At 35.6% G+C, this 16,911-nt stretch overlaps 1 protein-coding gene and 1 long non-coding RNA gene across 2 annotated transcripts; both read left to right on the top strand.

Annotated features, from left to right (window-relative positions):
- The first annotated feature begins 2,369 nt into the window (after window positions 1–2,369).
- Window positions 2,370–3,478, top strand: LOC110925089. The gene is made up of 2 exons (XM_022169057.1): window positions 2,370–2,670; window positions 2,775–3,478. The coding sequence occupies exons 1-2, from the start codon at window positions 2,370–2,372 to the stop codon at window positions 3,476–3,478; spliced, it is 1,005 nt and encodes a 334-aa protein (XP_022024749.1).
- Window positions 3,479–15,693: 12,215 nt separating this feature from the next.
- On the top strand, window positions 15,694–16,389 carry LOC110920647. Its single transcript, XR_002581813.2, has 3 exons — window positions 15,694–15,734; window positions 16,050–16,100; window positions 16,320–16,389. It is a non-coding gene; the product is annotated as an uncharacterized LOC110920647 (long non-coding RNA).
- The last annotated feature ends 522 nt before the right edge of the window (window positions 16,390–16,911 follow it).

Here is a 16,911-nt window from a genome sequence, read left to right on the forward strand (position 1 = left end):
AGGCCTGCACCAGAAAGAGTTGGGGCACAACTTTTTTAATGAAACCACTTCTAAAAAACAAACAAGCTGCGGACTCCAAACCTCTGCGCGCGTCTGCGCGACGCAGACATAAGTGGCCAGAAGTGCTTCTGGCCAAAAAAACAAACACCACCTAAGTGATTTTATCACAATAAACCCCTCATGAGTAACTAGTCCACCTTACACCTTTTCCTTTTTTTACATGAAAAACATTGTCGAACTCTACTTCTATACTTCCTTTCAGTAATGTTTGTCCATGTCCACATCACGAAGAACTTCATTCCCTAGATCTAATCACTATAACTTCTTCTCCACGTTTAATTCTTTATGTCTACCGATCTATATTTATACTACATAATAAAAGAAACCTCCTTAGGTACACTTGTCATCGTATTAGGCCATCTCTTATAGATAATTATAATTTTAGTTTAATCTATTCTAATTAAATATAAATAACCTTCCTACTAAATATTATTTAGTTTAATATCTTATATTGTAAATAAATATATTTTTAAAGTGTTATGATAAAAGTAATTTTACTTTATTGATAACTATCGATTGGAAGAAGAGTATGAAAACAAATTTGAGATAAGCGTTCTTTATTATCTCAATTATAATTGATATTACAAATTATATATATTTTTTTGAATGGCAAATTTAACTGTCCGATAATAAAGAAATAAAATAATAACATATTTAAAATCATTGTCGCTGTAAATCAGTATTTCAATAAAGAAAAATATTTATCTCAAAACACAATGAGTAAGATCATGCGTAATGGGCATCATAAGGGCATGAAATAGTTTGATAACGCCCAGCGCCACCTCTGAGCGTTATAGAGACATGAAGAGGAAGGAGCATTTCTAAAATAATGTCCAAGGAAGAGAAAAAATGGAATGTATTGAATGAAATGGCCATTAAGAGGCATTACTCGTTACCATTTTTTTGAAGGGGCGTTCTGATGTTAATGTGCAGAAAAATGCCCCTTAGACCATGCGTAATGGTTAATGCCTCCAAAGAGATAATTTTTCGTTACATCAACATTATAACACCTCCCCTTAATAACCTAGGTTCAAACTCTAGATATATAATAAAATTAATTAAGTTATATATCTTCATGAAATTAAAAAAAATATATATGTTTCAAACTTTTGTGGTTTTACATCATTTTCAAAAGTTATTTTAATAACTACATTACAAAAAGAAACATAAATTAACCCTATTAGTTATTACTAAGGGTGTTTACAGTTCGATTTAAAACCGTAAAACCAATCAAACTGGTCATCATTTTGATTTCACAATCGGGTTTGTTATTAACTTTCAGTTTATTAATTTTTTTATATAAATTTATTCAACCTGTACAATACACGAGTTTCTTAAGGATATAACTTTTTTATAATTTAATATATAAATTACATTTATTCAACCATGTAGTAAATAAGACTTTTAAAGATATATTGTTTTATGATTTAGTATTTAGTATATAAATTACATTTATTTAACCCGTGTAATACACGGGGTTATAACCTAGTTTTAATGCTAAAAAATACCGTTCGATAAGTTTCAGTTGTCACCTAAACTCCACAACAACTGTAATATTTTTACAACCAAATTTAGCAACATAAATTTCCTTCTTAGACTATGTGTTATCATAAAGCCCAGGGCTTTGTTGGTATGCCACATCAGCAAACAAAGCCCAAGTATACCATAACACCTTGGAGCAAATTGGGGCTTTGGGCAAAGTAGGTGGGGCTAGCCACGGCATTAGGCCATGTGTAGTAATACAGCCCTTTTGGGGGCGTTATGCGACACGTGTCGTGCCACGTCAGCAAGGGGCTTTATGGGGCGTTATGCAATTTGAGGCCGTAGTCATAAAGCCCCTACCCATCATTACCTATTTAATAATTTTAAGTTTTATTAATTAATATAAAAAAACTCTTCTATTTTTGATTGGCCAACTCAATTAACCAAACAACAATAACGCCGCGAAAAATCTGGCGCCCTCCACCCATTTTTGAAACATAGCGCCCTTGGGGGCGGTGTTCTAGGCGCCATAGCGGCGCTATGGCTCTTTCTCGCGCCCCAGTACATATAACCTTATTGTATGCTGGAAAAGTAAATATGGTTTGTTGGTGACATAAATATCTTTAATGAGTTTGACTTTGGAGCAAATAATCAAACGGTAATATTTTTGTTGACATACTAAAAAATACCAATTAAAAATAAAAATAAAATTTAATTTTAAACACTTATATAAACCTCACATTTTGTAATTCAAACCCCCACCACTCTAAAATATTCTTCTCCTCTTAAACTTTTTTTAGTCTTCAACTTCAAATTTTATAAAAATTATGGATCAAAGAGGTGATTACCGACCCTCGTTTGAGTTCGACTCATACGAACAATACGGGGCCGGCGGTTGGGATTTACCCGATTCACAAACAGAATGGGTACCCGAAACACAAGCCCCTTTACAACAATCGTTCTTTCCATTGACCCTACCCGAACTCGAACCAAAAAAACGCTCACACAAGAAAAAACAAGCCGGTGAGTCATCGGGATCCATACAACGAAGGGCTAAGCGTTGGACGGTCGAGGAAGAATGCGCGTTAGCGCGTGCTTGGGTTGATGTCTCGGAAAATCAACGTGTTGGTAATCTTTTATTATTTATTCTAACACGTTTGTTCGTTTTTTACACTAATTATGTATTTTTTTAAATTAATAGCTTACACTTCTATCTATATTTTGTTGTGTAGGCGTCAACCAAACTAAAACACAATTTTGGGACCGGATTCGAGCTTTGTTTTGGACTAGTGTGGGGAATAAAAGTCGTACCGTCGACATGATTTCGGGTCATTGGAACGAAATTCGTCGAAAAGTCGGTTTATTTGGTAATCTTTATAATAAAAATTGGCCTAATCGAAAAAGCGGACAAAGTGACTTTGATGTTTACAACTATACAATGGATGAGTATTTTCAAGAGATGAACGTCATGTTTTCTCAAAGACCCGTTTGGGAGATTTTGAAAAAATCTACAAAGTGGCACTTGGTTCCTTTAGTGGTTGATGGTCAATTATCGAAACGAACCAAGACTTCTTCGTCTCAAGATGTTAGCCAAGGTAGTTCCAACGCTCGTACGGGAATCAATCTTAACAACCCCGATGACGAGTTCGACCCCGACGAGGAACTTCCACGCCCACCGGGGAGGAACAACAAAGCGGGGGCTAAAAATAAAGGTATACAATTTGGCGATATAGCGGTCACTTTCAAAGAAGGCATCGAACGGTTAACTACAAATCTGGCCGAAATCGTCACCGTTAAGAAAAACCGACAAAGATATTTGGATATGAAAACTTTGGCTATGAATGTCGAACACCTTAACGAAGAAGATCGCGAGTTTGCCGAGATGACTAAGAACGAAATTCGCGAGGAGTATCGTAGGAAACGAAACAACAATTAGTTATTTGATATTCTTTTTATTTCAAGTTAGTTGTATTCTTTTTAGTTATTTGCAGTTTTTTATTTGAAGTTATTTGTAAGTTTTTGAGTTAGCTATTGCATTTTGCAGTTAGACCTTTTTGAAACTTGAACATTAAGTTGTTGCATGAGTTATTACTTTAGTTTTTGAAAGTTGTTGCATTCTGTCGATGGTAACAAAAGTCATATTGAGGATCTATATAAACTCATATAGATTCAAACATTTCAGACTAAATAATTTTCACCATACAATTCAAACATATATTGAGGATCTATATAAACTCATATCTCTCACACATACAATTCAAACATTTCAGACTAAATAATTTTCACCATGGATTTTTCATCCTCATCATCGGATTCTGAAGAAGACGCGGTCATCGTGGACTCGGTCAAGCTAGCAATCGAATTTATGAATGAAGTAATCCAAGGTTTAACTCCACAACCCTTAACAAGAAGGCCTCATCTAGACCAGGATAAATAAATTATAATAATAATTAAACAATAATTACTTAATCCTTAACAAAGCCCCTACCATCACACCTCTTTTGGGTAATTCTGAGTAAGAAAAAAGTGTGCATATGTGTCACCTACGTGGCAGCACTTTTTTCTCATCCAAGCCCCCATCCAAGCCCCATAACACATAGCCTTATAACTAGTGAGCGTATATGTTTCTAACCCAACCTTTTTACGAAGAATTATGTGACCCAACCTTTTGCAACCACTACTATTAGCTTGCGATTTTGTGCCATGTCCTATAAGCGATCGTGTCCGACCTCTATTACGCGGGAGCGGTTGTCTTTTAAGTGATCATTGCGAATCTAACTTCGCATGTATTCATACTTTTCTCCAACTATTCATTCCTAGGTCATGTGTGGTTTCATGTACAATTGTGTTAAATACTCGGTTTAGGTAGCATTGGGTCAGGTTTGGTAATCGGGTTTCGGTTAAAAAAGGTAAAAACACAAGTGCCTATATTTCTTTGGGATTATGGTAAAAAAAGTAGTTTGGCTCAACTCATTTCTTCATAAGTGCTTTGGCTTAACCGGTACCGTATCGCGCAGCATAGGGGTGCACATGTAAAGAAAAGGAAGGAGGCACCCATGGAAGAAAAGTGTTATTTTACGGCAAAGAACGTTTGAAAACATGTCTTTTAATTTCAACATTGGTACCGCATAGTATCGACACCAAATTTTAACTTATTTATTTAAACACTTAATAACGTTTGAAAACATGTTTTTTAACCAATTTAATGACATAATTAGATTATAAATTGATTTTTTCTGCTTGGGAAGTTCCCGGGTTATAAAGATTCACAACTACATGGTATATTTTTATTTATTAATATATATATATGTATATTTATTTTTTAGATATAAAGATTCATAGCCCGTGAGTACTCACGGGTGATAACCTAGTATATATATGTTCAACTAGAGATTCTTTATCAATAATATTAATATAACCTTTATTATATTGCAACTAGGTATGATATTGATAAATACCAATAACCTTTATTGCAATCAGGTATGATATTAATAATTAACAAATACTAAAATCAGTGGTGAAAGTAGCCCATTAATTTAGAAGTATCCCAAAAAAAAAATTACCGGGTAATTATAAAATAAACAATAATAAATAAAGTAAAACAAATACCTAATAGATGTGCCCTCTTTCTTTTTCATAGCTTGAAAGCGTTCCATCACATCGTCGTCTTTTACTTTATTAAAAGTTTATTTTCAACCGCACAAACCATAGCATTGTTCAAATATTCCAGGCCCATTCGATTGCGTAAATCCGTCTTGACATGCTTCACTTTAGAAAAAAATATATATATTTCAACGGTTGCGGTTGCGACCGGTAAAACTAAAGTTAGGTTCACTACCTGATAAACCAAAGGACAAGAACTATGTGTTCTGGTTTCCACCATAAGACGAGCAAGATCACTTATTCAATATAATATCGTTCTGCGTCTTGGGTTAACTTTATTAATTATATTTAGGGAGTCCTTTCAATTTTATTATTGTTAATTTGGGCTTATTTTATCATTCGGGTATAATTATTCTACAAGATTTTGGGTTGAAAATGTTTGAGATTATAAAAAAAAAATTGGGATTTTAATAATATCAAGTATCCTATTTTTTGGATAGAGGTATCCTCGTATTTTTTAGGGGTATCATTTATATAAACCCGAAAAAAGCACTACGAATACGGGGTTGAACCGTAGCCCGTGCTACGACTCATATTACTATGGTTCCGCAACTGACTAAAACTGTGATAACAATATATAATTTGTGAGATAGGGGAAGGTTCAAATGAAAACCACTAGTTATTGTGAAAACTCGAAAACTAATTAAAAAAGCCGAAAAAACATACAATTTTTTTTTTTTGCAAACCAAATTTCGCAGGTTTTTTTATATAAACAAAAAAAATTTTCAAAAAAAAAAGAAAAAAAATTTTTTTTTGTGTAGTGCACATGTGTATGTGTACTACACATGTGTATTATTACACATGTGTACTACAAAAAAATTTTTTTTTTTTTTTGAAAAAAAGTTTTTTTTTATATATAAAAACCAGCGATTTTTATAAAAAAAATTGAAAAAAAAAATTTGTGTGTTTTTTAGGCTTTTTTAGTTAGTTTTCGAGTTTTCACAATAAAAGTGGTTTTCATTTGAATCATCCCCTTGTGAGATAATAATATTATAATTATAGCCATTATTAAAAAAAATTTTGTATTAATAAAATACCGTTAAGTTAATTAGAATTATAATATTAATAGCTTTTTACATATTATTATTTATATTAGTTAATATCTATATCTATATCTATATCTATATATATTAATAAATGAGATGACGTGGGCTATGTGTCCTTGAGTGGTGAAGCCATTTTGATGATGTGGCATCCTATGGTTGAGGAGATGATGATTTTGGGAGGGAAGACACAATATTAGATGGTTTGAGAATTGGACACGGGATCCGAATTATAATCGGGTCAAGTTAATGGATCTTATATATCATCTTTTCCAAACAACAATTGTTCACAACCTCACTTTTTTCAAACCCTAGATCTATTTTTCTCTAATCTGGTTCTTCCTTCTTCACCGATCGAGCATAGGTATGTTAATTTTCTTTTCTGTCTTTGATTTTTCTTTGTTATTTTAAACACAATCTATCTCTTTCTTAAACCCTAGATATCATCTATCGATCATCACCGCATTTTCTTCTTAAATCACCATATACCAGGTTCGTTCTTTTAAATGAGGTCTTATTTTTTCGCCATTAAATCTTCTTTTGATGTTATTTGTAATACAATCCATACAAACTTGGCTGAATCATTTGAATCGTCCATCGATTTGAGCAGATTCATGTTGTATCTGTAAGCCCCTAAATTTAAAATCATTAACCACTAAGAAAACCCTAATTAAGACACCCAAGTAATTCTGCACTAACCCTAAAATTTTCAGAATCATCAGAATCAGGATCAGGGCCCCTAAAACTCAGGGGGGGGCAAAACCCTAGTTACGATTATCCTCATAACTATCTGTCAAATTCGAAATTTAAGAAACTGTCAACACAGCAAGCCTAGTTACACACGTAGCTACCCTATAAACATAGGTTACCCCTCGCGTAGCGCGACGCCCATGGGGGTACCCCTCGCGCTACGCGACAGGGTCAAATTTCGGGTATAAATAGAGGAGTCTGGGACTTGAAATTGGGCACTTGAACGACGAAAAAACTCACAGTATACGCTGAGTTATAGCAGAAATCGTTCACAACACACACAATTCACGAATCGCTGCCGCAATCAGGGTAATAACTCGATCGCTATTACGATTCAACATCCGATCGATTATAACTATCCGACGATTGTCCGAGTGCTGCTCAAAATTGAGCTTATACTTTATTGTTCATCGTGATTTCGACTTGAATATTTGAGTGCTGTTCGAATTCGGACTATGCTCTGTTATTCATTGTGAATCTGATCGAATTATTAAGTATTATATTTTGTCATTTGTCGATAATTCGATAAATGAGTTGAAGTATTGCACTTGTTAATTGTTGTGAAGGTTTAATCTCGTGAATTGACGTAAAGGCTGTATTAAGTTACTAACCTAGTTTGTGTGCATGTTATTTAAATTAGGTTAAAAGATTAATCAGTAGTCTAAACTCTGCCCGTATAAATCTAAAACATTAGCACAAGGTAGCTTCACTTTGGAGTTATTAAGGTACGGATCCTTACCCCACTCTTTATTGCTTCATATTCAAATTATTATAAAACCACTAAATTACTATATCTGTTAAAAACTCCTCACGTCTTTGATTATCGATTCATTTGACAGTCCGTTCGATTCCTATCCTAATCATTTGATTTAACTTGCATGTCATGCAATAGTATTATGTTGTTATACTCATTATCGCATGTTCCAATATATGTTCCGTTTTGTTATGAAAATAAGTTTTATAAGTTATGTGAATAAGACCATTTGTACTCTGATACCCTGAGTATCGCTTCTCGTGGAGTGTCCCACGAGCATGTTGTTGTGGCATCAACATCATGTGCTCCATCCGTGACGGAGAGATCAGTTCACGGCGTCTCTTAAGTACAAGTGTGGTACATAAGGTTATTAGGAGGCGTATGGATCGATCCTAGGATTTAAGTATAAGGAGGTGGATAACGGGTATGCCAATTCGCCATCTCATGTGATAATTATGCAGGAGTAGCTACCTGTGTATTGTCACGTTTTAAGTTTGCTCATGGGTACATCCGTAAGATATGATTATGAAATTTTGTTCTTGCATCGTATCATTTTCGCCTAAAGTTTCATCCGGATAAGATTTCATATGAAGCATTTATTTGTTATTTGAGCCTAAAATTCCGTACTGAGCATTCGGCTCATTCCGTAAACTTTTTATATATACAGGTCCACAGGTTACTTTGGGAGGGGAAAAGAGAGAAGAATAAAGCCTAGGAATAAATCTGAAGATATTAGTTAATTAAGATGAATGTCTCCGCTTGTATATTAATCCTAACTTTAATGATCGTATGGTTGTGTCCTTATCAAATAAATAAATGGAATTATGACTTTTGTTATGTTACCGTTATTGTGACACGTCAGCCCTTCCGGGTTGGGGTGTTACAGCTATGGTATCAGAGCAAAGGCTCTTTCCTGTAGAAAACTTGAAGATAGTAATTAAGACCTGTGAGGAATGGGTAGATATCTATGATAGGATTCAACTTGATCTCTTATTTGATTTAACTCCTATGTCTATTCCTATAGATGCCTCCTCGTCGTCCGCCACGTAGGAATACTCGTACTAACCATGAACGTAACAACATTTCTTCGAATGAGACTCCAGTTGATCCAAACATAATTAATGCTATCAACCAGGCTGTTGCTGGGTTGCTTCCAAACCTGGTTGCTCAAATAGCTGAGGCCGTTATTCAACAAACTCTTCATCCAGAACGCACTAACACTAATCCAATCTCTGGTGGTGAAACTCGTGAGAATACCACTAACAATATTACTTATAGTATAGACATATGGATTAGTAAATTCCAAAAACAAAAGCCGAAATCCTTTAGTCACGCTACTAATCCAGTCGAAGCAAGAAACTGGATAGCTCATGTTGAAAAGATCTTCGGAGTTCTTGGAGTTCCGGAGCAATACAAAGTTAGACTGGCTACCTACAAATTTGAAGATGACGCACAAACTTGGTGGGAAGGATATAAGCAAGTCAAAGGAGGGGATGATTTTGACGCTAATCTTTCATGGGTCGACTTTCGTAATATATGTTTTACGATAAGTATTTTTCGACCGCTGATAAAGAAGCTTATATCAGGGAGTATGCAATAATTCGACAGGGGAGTGATGAACCAGCCTCTGAGTTCATTACTCGATTTTCAAGGTTGGCTAGTATTGTAGGAGATGTTGCAGGATCAGCAGAAGTCCAGGCAGAAAAATGCAAGTGGGCAGTTAATGATCGAATTCGGAAATCGATCATGTACATGAAATTTAAGGATATCACCGAAGTTGCTGATGCAATCAAAACTTTTGAATTCGAAAGGAAAGAATTCCTATCTCGAACTGGGGATTATAAGAAGAGAAATAGAGAAGGCCAATTTAAGCAAGAAATCAGCCAATCATCCACTGCGCCACAGCATCAAGATCGTAAAGTGCAAGGAAATCAAAATTCTGGAAATCAAGCACGTCCATGGCAACCTAGACTTCAAAACCTGAGGCCTGCTCAAAACCAGATTCAGTTGTATGCAGAACCTATTAGAGCTCAACCACTGAATCAACAAGTAAACCCGAATCAGATTACATATCCTCTATGTAATACTTGTGGTAAGAGACATCAGGGCGTATGTCACCGAAGTACAGGAGCATGCTTTAGATGTGGCCAAACTGGACACATGATCAAGGAATGTCCTAAGAAAGATACTAAGAAGAATAATCAACCCAATGTTGGAGGAAGAATTTTCGCACTTTCCGCTACTGACGCTGCTAATATTCCAGGTACTGTATCTGGAACCCTTCAGATTGGTGAACGTAGTATCTATGTGTTATTCGATACAGGAGCGACTCATTCTTTAGTATCCCACTCGTTTACTAAGTACCTTCCTATAAGACCAACTCCCTTAAATCATACCTTAACCATTTCTACCCCCATGGAAAATTCATCCGTAATCACTTACGTATATAAGGATTGTCCGATCCGTATTGAATCTATTGTGTGTAAGGCAGACCTATTTCCAATACATATGTGTGACTTTGATGTTATTCTAGGAATAGATTGGTTGTCTAGACATCGTGTAACTATAGATTGTCATTCTCGCCGAGTTATTTTCGGTGATCTTCATCATCCTGATATTATATATCAGGGAACTCAAGCCCATAAATCTCTTAAAATTATCTCTGCACTTAAGGCTCGAAAATCCATATCAAACGGCTGTGCTGGATTCCTAGCATCGATTAAGGATACTTCTGCTAGTATTAAGAGTATCGATAGCCACTCCGTTGTTCGTGAATATCCTGATGTATTTCCGGATGAACTCCCGGGATTACCACCCGACCGTCAGTTAGAATTCACCATCGACTTGATCCCTGGTGCCGAACCTATTTCTAAAGCTCCATACCGTATGGCCCCGATGGAACTGAAGGAGTTGAAGGAACAATTGCAAGAATTGTTAGATTTAGGATTCATAAGACCCAGTGTTTCACCTTGGGGTGCTCCGGTCTTATTTGTGAAGAAGAAAGACGGTAGTATGCGTTTATGTATTGACTACCGAGAGCTGAACAAGATTACTATTCGTAATCAGTATCCTCTGCCTCGCATTGATGATCTCTTTGATCAACTTCAAGGGGCTCAGTTCTTCTCAAAAATCGACCTAAGGTCTGGGTACCATCAGTTAAAGGTCAAGAATGAGGATGTTCCCAAGACCGCTTTTCGTACTCGATATGGTCATTACGAATTTTTGGTTATGCCCTTTGGGCTAACTAATGCACCCGCAGTCTTTATGGATTTGATGAATCGCGTATTTCACAAATTCCTAGACAAATTCGTTATTGTCTTTATCGATGACATTCTGGTATATTCTAAAAGTCGCGAAGAGCATGAAGCACATCTACATGAAGTAATTGGAACCTTGCGGCATGAGAAATTGTACGCGAAGTTCTCCAAATGTGACTTTTGGCTTAGCCAAGTATCATTTTTAGGTCATGTCATATCAGCAGAGGGAATTATGGTAGACCCAACAAAGGTTGAAGCTATTACAAAATGGCCAAGACCCACTTCTGTTACCGAAATACGAAGTTTCTTGGGTCTTGCTGGCTATTACCGAAGATTTGTTGAAAGATTCTCGGTAATTGCTTTACCACTCACAAAACTCCTCAGGAAAGGGGTGAAGTACTCATGGAATGAAGAACAAGAGAAAAGCTTTGAAGAATTAAAGAAACGACTCGTATCCTCTCCGATACTCGCTCTTCCTTCTGGATCAGGAGGTTACCAAGTCTACAGTGATGCCTCAAAGAAAGGATTAGGTTGTGTGCTAATGCAACATGGGAAGGTTATCGCTTATGCCTCCCGTCAGTTGAAGCCTTATGAAGTTAACTATCCTACACATGATTTAGAATTAGCCGTAGTCGTCTTTGCACTTAAGATTTGGCGACATTATCTGTATGGTGAAAGTTGTGACATCTTTACCGACCACAAGAGCCTCAAGTATATATTTACGCAGAAGGAGCTAAATATGAGGCAAAGAAGGTGGTTAGAACTTTTAAAAGATTATGACACAAATATTCAATACCATCCAGGCAAAGCCAATGTAGTAGCTGACGCATTAAGCCGAAAGAACTCCGGGACTATATCTTGCCTACAAATTCAACCTCATGTTAGGAAGGATCTCGAAAGGATGGACATTTGGCTTCAGGTTAGTAACTCTGATGGATATCTAGCTAGAATGCAGATTGAACCCAACCTCATATCCCGGATCAAAGAAGCACAAAAGCAAGATGGAGAACTTTGGGCAATTGTGCAAAATCTCGAGGTGGGTAAGCAATCTGAATTTAGTATAGACCATCAAGGGGTGATTTGGTGCGGCAAAAGACTTTGTGTACCCGATGACTCCACCCTTCGTGAGTCATTGTTAGCCGAAGCTCACAGCTCACCATTTTCGATTCACCCAGGATCTACCAAGATGTATAGAGATTTAAGACAGAACTTCTGGTGGAATGGCATGAAGGAAGACGTTGCTCGATACGTAAGTAAATGTCTCACTTGCCAACAAGTGAAAATTGAACACAAACGAGCAAGCGGTCTGTTGCAGCCATTGGATATTCCCATATGGAAGTGGGATGAGATCACAATGGATTTTGTTACTGGTCTACCTAAGACATTCAAGAAGAATGATGTTGTATGGGTGGTTGTCGATAGATTATCAAAGTCAGCACATTTTCTACCAATTCAGCAAGGATTGTCGGTTAATAAGTTATCCGAAATATTTCTTCAAGAAATTATTCGACTCCATGGCACACCATCTTCCATTGTTTCCGATAGAGACCCACGTTTCACCTCACGATTTTGGAAAGGTTTTCAGGCAGCTTGGGGGACACAACTAAAGTTTAGTACGGCTTTCCATCCACAAACAGATGGGCAGTCAGAACGCACGATTCAGACCTTGGAAGACATGCTCCGAGCATGCGCACTTGAATGGTCTGGAAATTGGGATGAATATTTATGTCTTGTTGAGTTCGCTTACAACAATAGTTGGCAAGCAAGTATTGGCATGGCACCTTTTGAGCTTTTGTACGGTCGGAAATGTCGCGCACCATTATGCTGGGATGAAGTCGGAGAAAAGATTATTGAAGGGCCAGAATTAGTTCAGATTACAAATGAAAAAGTCACTATGGCCCGAGAAAAACTGAAAGAAGCTCAGAGTAGACAAAAGAGCTATGCAGATCAAGATAGACGACCCCTCGAATTTAAAATTGGTGACCACGTATTCTTAAAGGTATCACCTTGGCGTGGTGTTCGTAGATTTGGAATTAAAGGGAAACTTAGTCCCCGTTTCATCGGTCCATTTGAAATCCTTGAAAGAATTGGAGAAGTGTCATATCGACTGGCTTTACCGCCTCAACTCTCTCACGTTCATAACGTTTTTCATATATCCTCTTTAAGAGGATATAATTATCATCCACTCCACGTCATTAGTTATCCGTTACTTACGATTCACGAAGATTTGTCCTACGAAGAGGAACCAGAAGCCATCTTAGATCGAGAAGAAAGGGTTTTGCGTAGGAAAGTAATTCCGTTTGTTAAAATCCTTTGGAAAAATCACTCTGAACACGAAGCAACATGGGAATCTGAAGAATCAATTCGTTCTCTATACCCTAATCTATTCTCGCAATAGAATTTTAGTCGAGTAACGGTAAATCTTGCTATTTGATATATGTTCATTTGTTTCTGTTTACGGTCATTTATGGTTTACCTTATGAGAAGATATTTTAGCTATGACTAAGTATATCTATGTAGGAAATGTCAGTACTAATAGTCACTCTAAGTATCTGTAAGTCTCTATTAACTTTTCATACGGAAAGAATATTTTAAGAAGGACCATTAGGGCACATATATAGGATAATTGACAAGTATAGTCATGACCTTAGTTATAAATTTCAGATACACATGTGTGGTTAGGAGGTTCTAGTTATATAAGTTAGTAACTCTGCTATAAAATTTTCATTTCTGGTACTTATGCGATAGGTTATATGCTTATTTGCAAAAATTTCGAGGACGAAATTTCTTTTAAGGGGGTAATAGTTGTAATGCCCCTAAATTTAAAATCATTAACCACTAAGAAAACCCTAATTAAGACACCCAAGTAATTCTGCACTAACCCTAAAATTTTCAGAATCATCAGAATCAGGATCAGGGCCCCTAAAATTCAGGGGGGGCAAAACCCTAGTTACGATTATCCTCATAACTATCTGTCAAATTCGAAATTTAAGAAACTGTCAACACAGCAAGCCTAGTTACACACGTAGCTACCCTATAAACATAGGTTACCCCTCGCGTAGCGCGACGCCCATGGGGGTACCCCTCGCGCTACGCGACAGGGTCAAATTTCGGGTATAAATAGAGGAGTCTGGGACTTGAAATTGGGCACTTGAACGACGAAAAAACTCACAGTATACGCTGAGTTATAGCAGAAATCGTTCACAACACACACAATTCACGAATCGCTGCCGCAATCAGGGTAATAACTCGATCGCTATTACGATTCAACATCCGATCGTTTATAACTATCTGACGATTGTCCGAGTGCTGCTCAAAATTGAGCTTATACTTTATTGTTCATCGTGATTTCGACTTGAATATTTGAGTGTTGTTCGAATTCGGACTATGCTCTGTTATTCGTTGTGAATCCGATCGAATTATTAAGTATTAAACTTTGTCGTTTGTCGAAATTCGATAAATGAGTTGAAGTATTGCACTTGTTAATTGTTGTGAAGGTTTAATCTCGTGAATTGACGTAAAGGCTGTATTAAGTTACTAACCTAGTTTGTGTGCATGTTATTTAAATTAGGTTAAAAGATTAATCAGTAGTCTAAACTCTGCCCGTATAAATCTAAAACATTAGCACAAGGTAGCTTCACTTTGGAGTTATTAAGGTACGGATCCTTACCCCACTCTTTATTGCTTCATATTCAAATTATTATAAAACCACTAAATTACTATATCTGTTAAAAACTCCTCACGTCTTTGATTATCGATTCATTTGACAGTCCGTTCGATTCCTATCCTAATCATTTGATTTAACTTGCATGTCATGCGATAGTATTATGTTGTTATACTCATTATCGCATGTTCCAATATATGTTCCGTTTTGTTATGAAAATAAGTTTTATAAGTTATGTGAATAAGACCATTTGTACTCTGATACCCTGAGTATCGCTTCTCGTGGAGTGTCCCACGAGCATGTTGTTGTGGCATCAACATCATGTGCTCCATCCGTGACGGAGAGATCAGTTCACGGCGTCTCTTAAGTACAAGTGTGGTACATAAGGCTATTAGGAGGCGTATGGATCGATCCTAGGATTTAAGTATAAGGAGGTGGATAACGGGTATGCCAATTCGCCATCTCATGTGATAATTATGCAGGAGTAGCTACCTGTGTATTGTCACGTTTTAAGTTTGCTCATGGGTACATCCGTAAGATATGATTATGAAATTTTGTTCTTGCATCGTATCATTTTCGCCTAAAGTTCCATCCGGATAAGATTTCATATGAAGCATTTATTTGTTATTTGAGCCTAAAATTCCGTACTGAGCATTCGGCTCATTCCGTAAACTTTTTATATATACAGGTCCACAGGTTACTTTGGGAGGGGAAAAGAGAGAAGAATAAAGCCTAGGAATAAATCTGAAGATATTAGTTAATTAAGATGAATGTCTCCGCTTGTATATTAATCCTAACTTTAATGATCGTATGGTTGTGTCCTTATCAAATAAATAAATGGAATTATGACTTTTGTTATGTTACCGTTATTGTGACACGTCAGCCCTTCCGGGTTGGGGTGTTACAGTATCATTCATATTTTCCTTTAATTAGGGCTTTTTTTTTTCTATCATTAGAGGTTTTTATTGATATTTAACTTTCCTGATCCATACAATTTTTTTATGTTTGAATTGTCCAGGAATTTGTCGGAAAATTCGAAATTCTAACGATTCAGTAACCAGGTTTGCGATTTTGTGTAGTATTTTGGTTTTTATAATATTCATTTTATGTATGTTCTTCAGATCTTCTACGTTCCAAATAGACTGTTGACCAGCATGTAAAAATATTGAAAATTTTATAAAATTAGGGCACATCACTAGAATATGGCGTGAAAAAGAAGTTTTGTCAATGAATATTTCTAAACGAATGTAGCTTACTATTCTTGGGTTGTTTTTTTACAGAGATAGAAGTTGAGTTTTGTTTATTTATCTTGGTTTTTTTTTCTGTTCATGCTTTTTCTATTTTTGGGGACTGATTTTGTTGTTCAATTTTTCAAGTTGCCATGGCTTAATGCTCATCTTACAAAGATCTGGCCTTTTGTTAACGAGGTTAGTTGATTGTATTCAATGGTTATTTGATGCTTTAGTTGAGTCGTGTATGTCTGTATTTTAGGTTTTTGATATTTATTATTGTAAATGTTAGTAGATATTTATTTATTGTAAATGATATGTCCACATAATTTGCAGGTATATAATCTATAGTAGATATTTATTTATTGTAAATGTTTAATGTCAATTTTTGATGAATTTTCTTTTTTTTATATGTAGATCGAACATGTTATAGGTGTATTTAATCAATAATATATAAAAAGATTTAAGGTAAAACTACATGATTAAGGTTAAATACTGTTTCTTAATGTTGTTCGATCTTCAATTTATTCAAGAAAAGTTATGTTTTTGATGTTGAAAACTGTTTTGGCAGCTGCTAATGTTTGTTGTTCTTCTTATATTTTTGTAGATCATTAGACATATAGTCAAGGTATGTAAACAATATTAGATTGTTTGTTTTTCATCATGATTCATATGAAATGATGTTTTGTTAAAAATTTATTTACTGTTTTTGATATCCGGACTCGGAATGTTCGTCTACCAAAACAGGTTAGTTAAATGTTGTTGGTATTGTTTGTTTTTTATATGTATACTCTTTCTTATTTCTTATTAAATTTTCTGTTTAGGCATAATTTTGAAACTTTATGTCATTATCTTTTGAAGTTCATATTGTTAGTTTTGTCAATTATGAGTTTTTCTATTTACGTTTAAAGATACCTTTAATTTCTTTCTAAAGATGTTTTTGTTCCCATAAACACATTACTGTTTTTAAGGTTAATTTTTCTATTCTCAATTATAACTCGGTTTCTTT

Source organism: Helianthus annuus, chromosome 17 (genome assembly GCF_002127325.2).
Source record: "Helianthus annuus cultivar XRQ/B chromosome 17, HanXRQr2.0-SUNRISE, whole genome shotgun sequence".
NCBI lineage: Eukaryota > Viridiplantae > Streptophyta > Magnoliopsida > Asterales > Asteraceae > Helianthus > Helianthus annuus.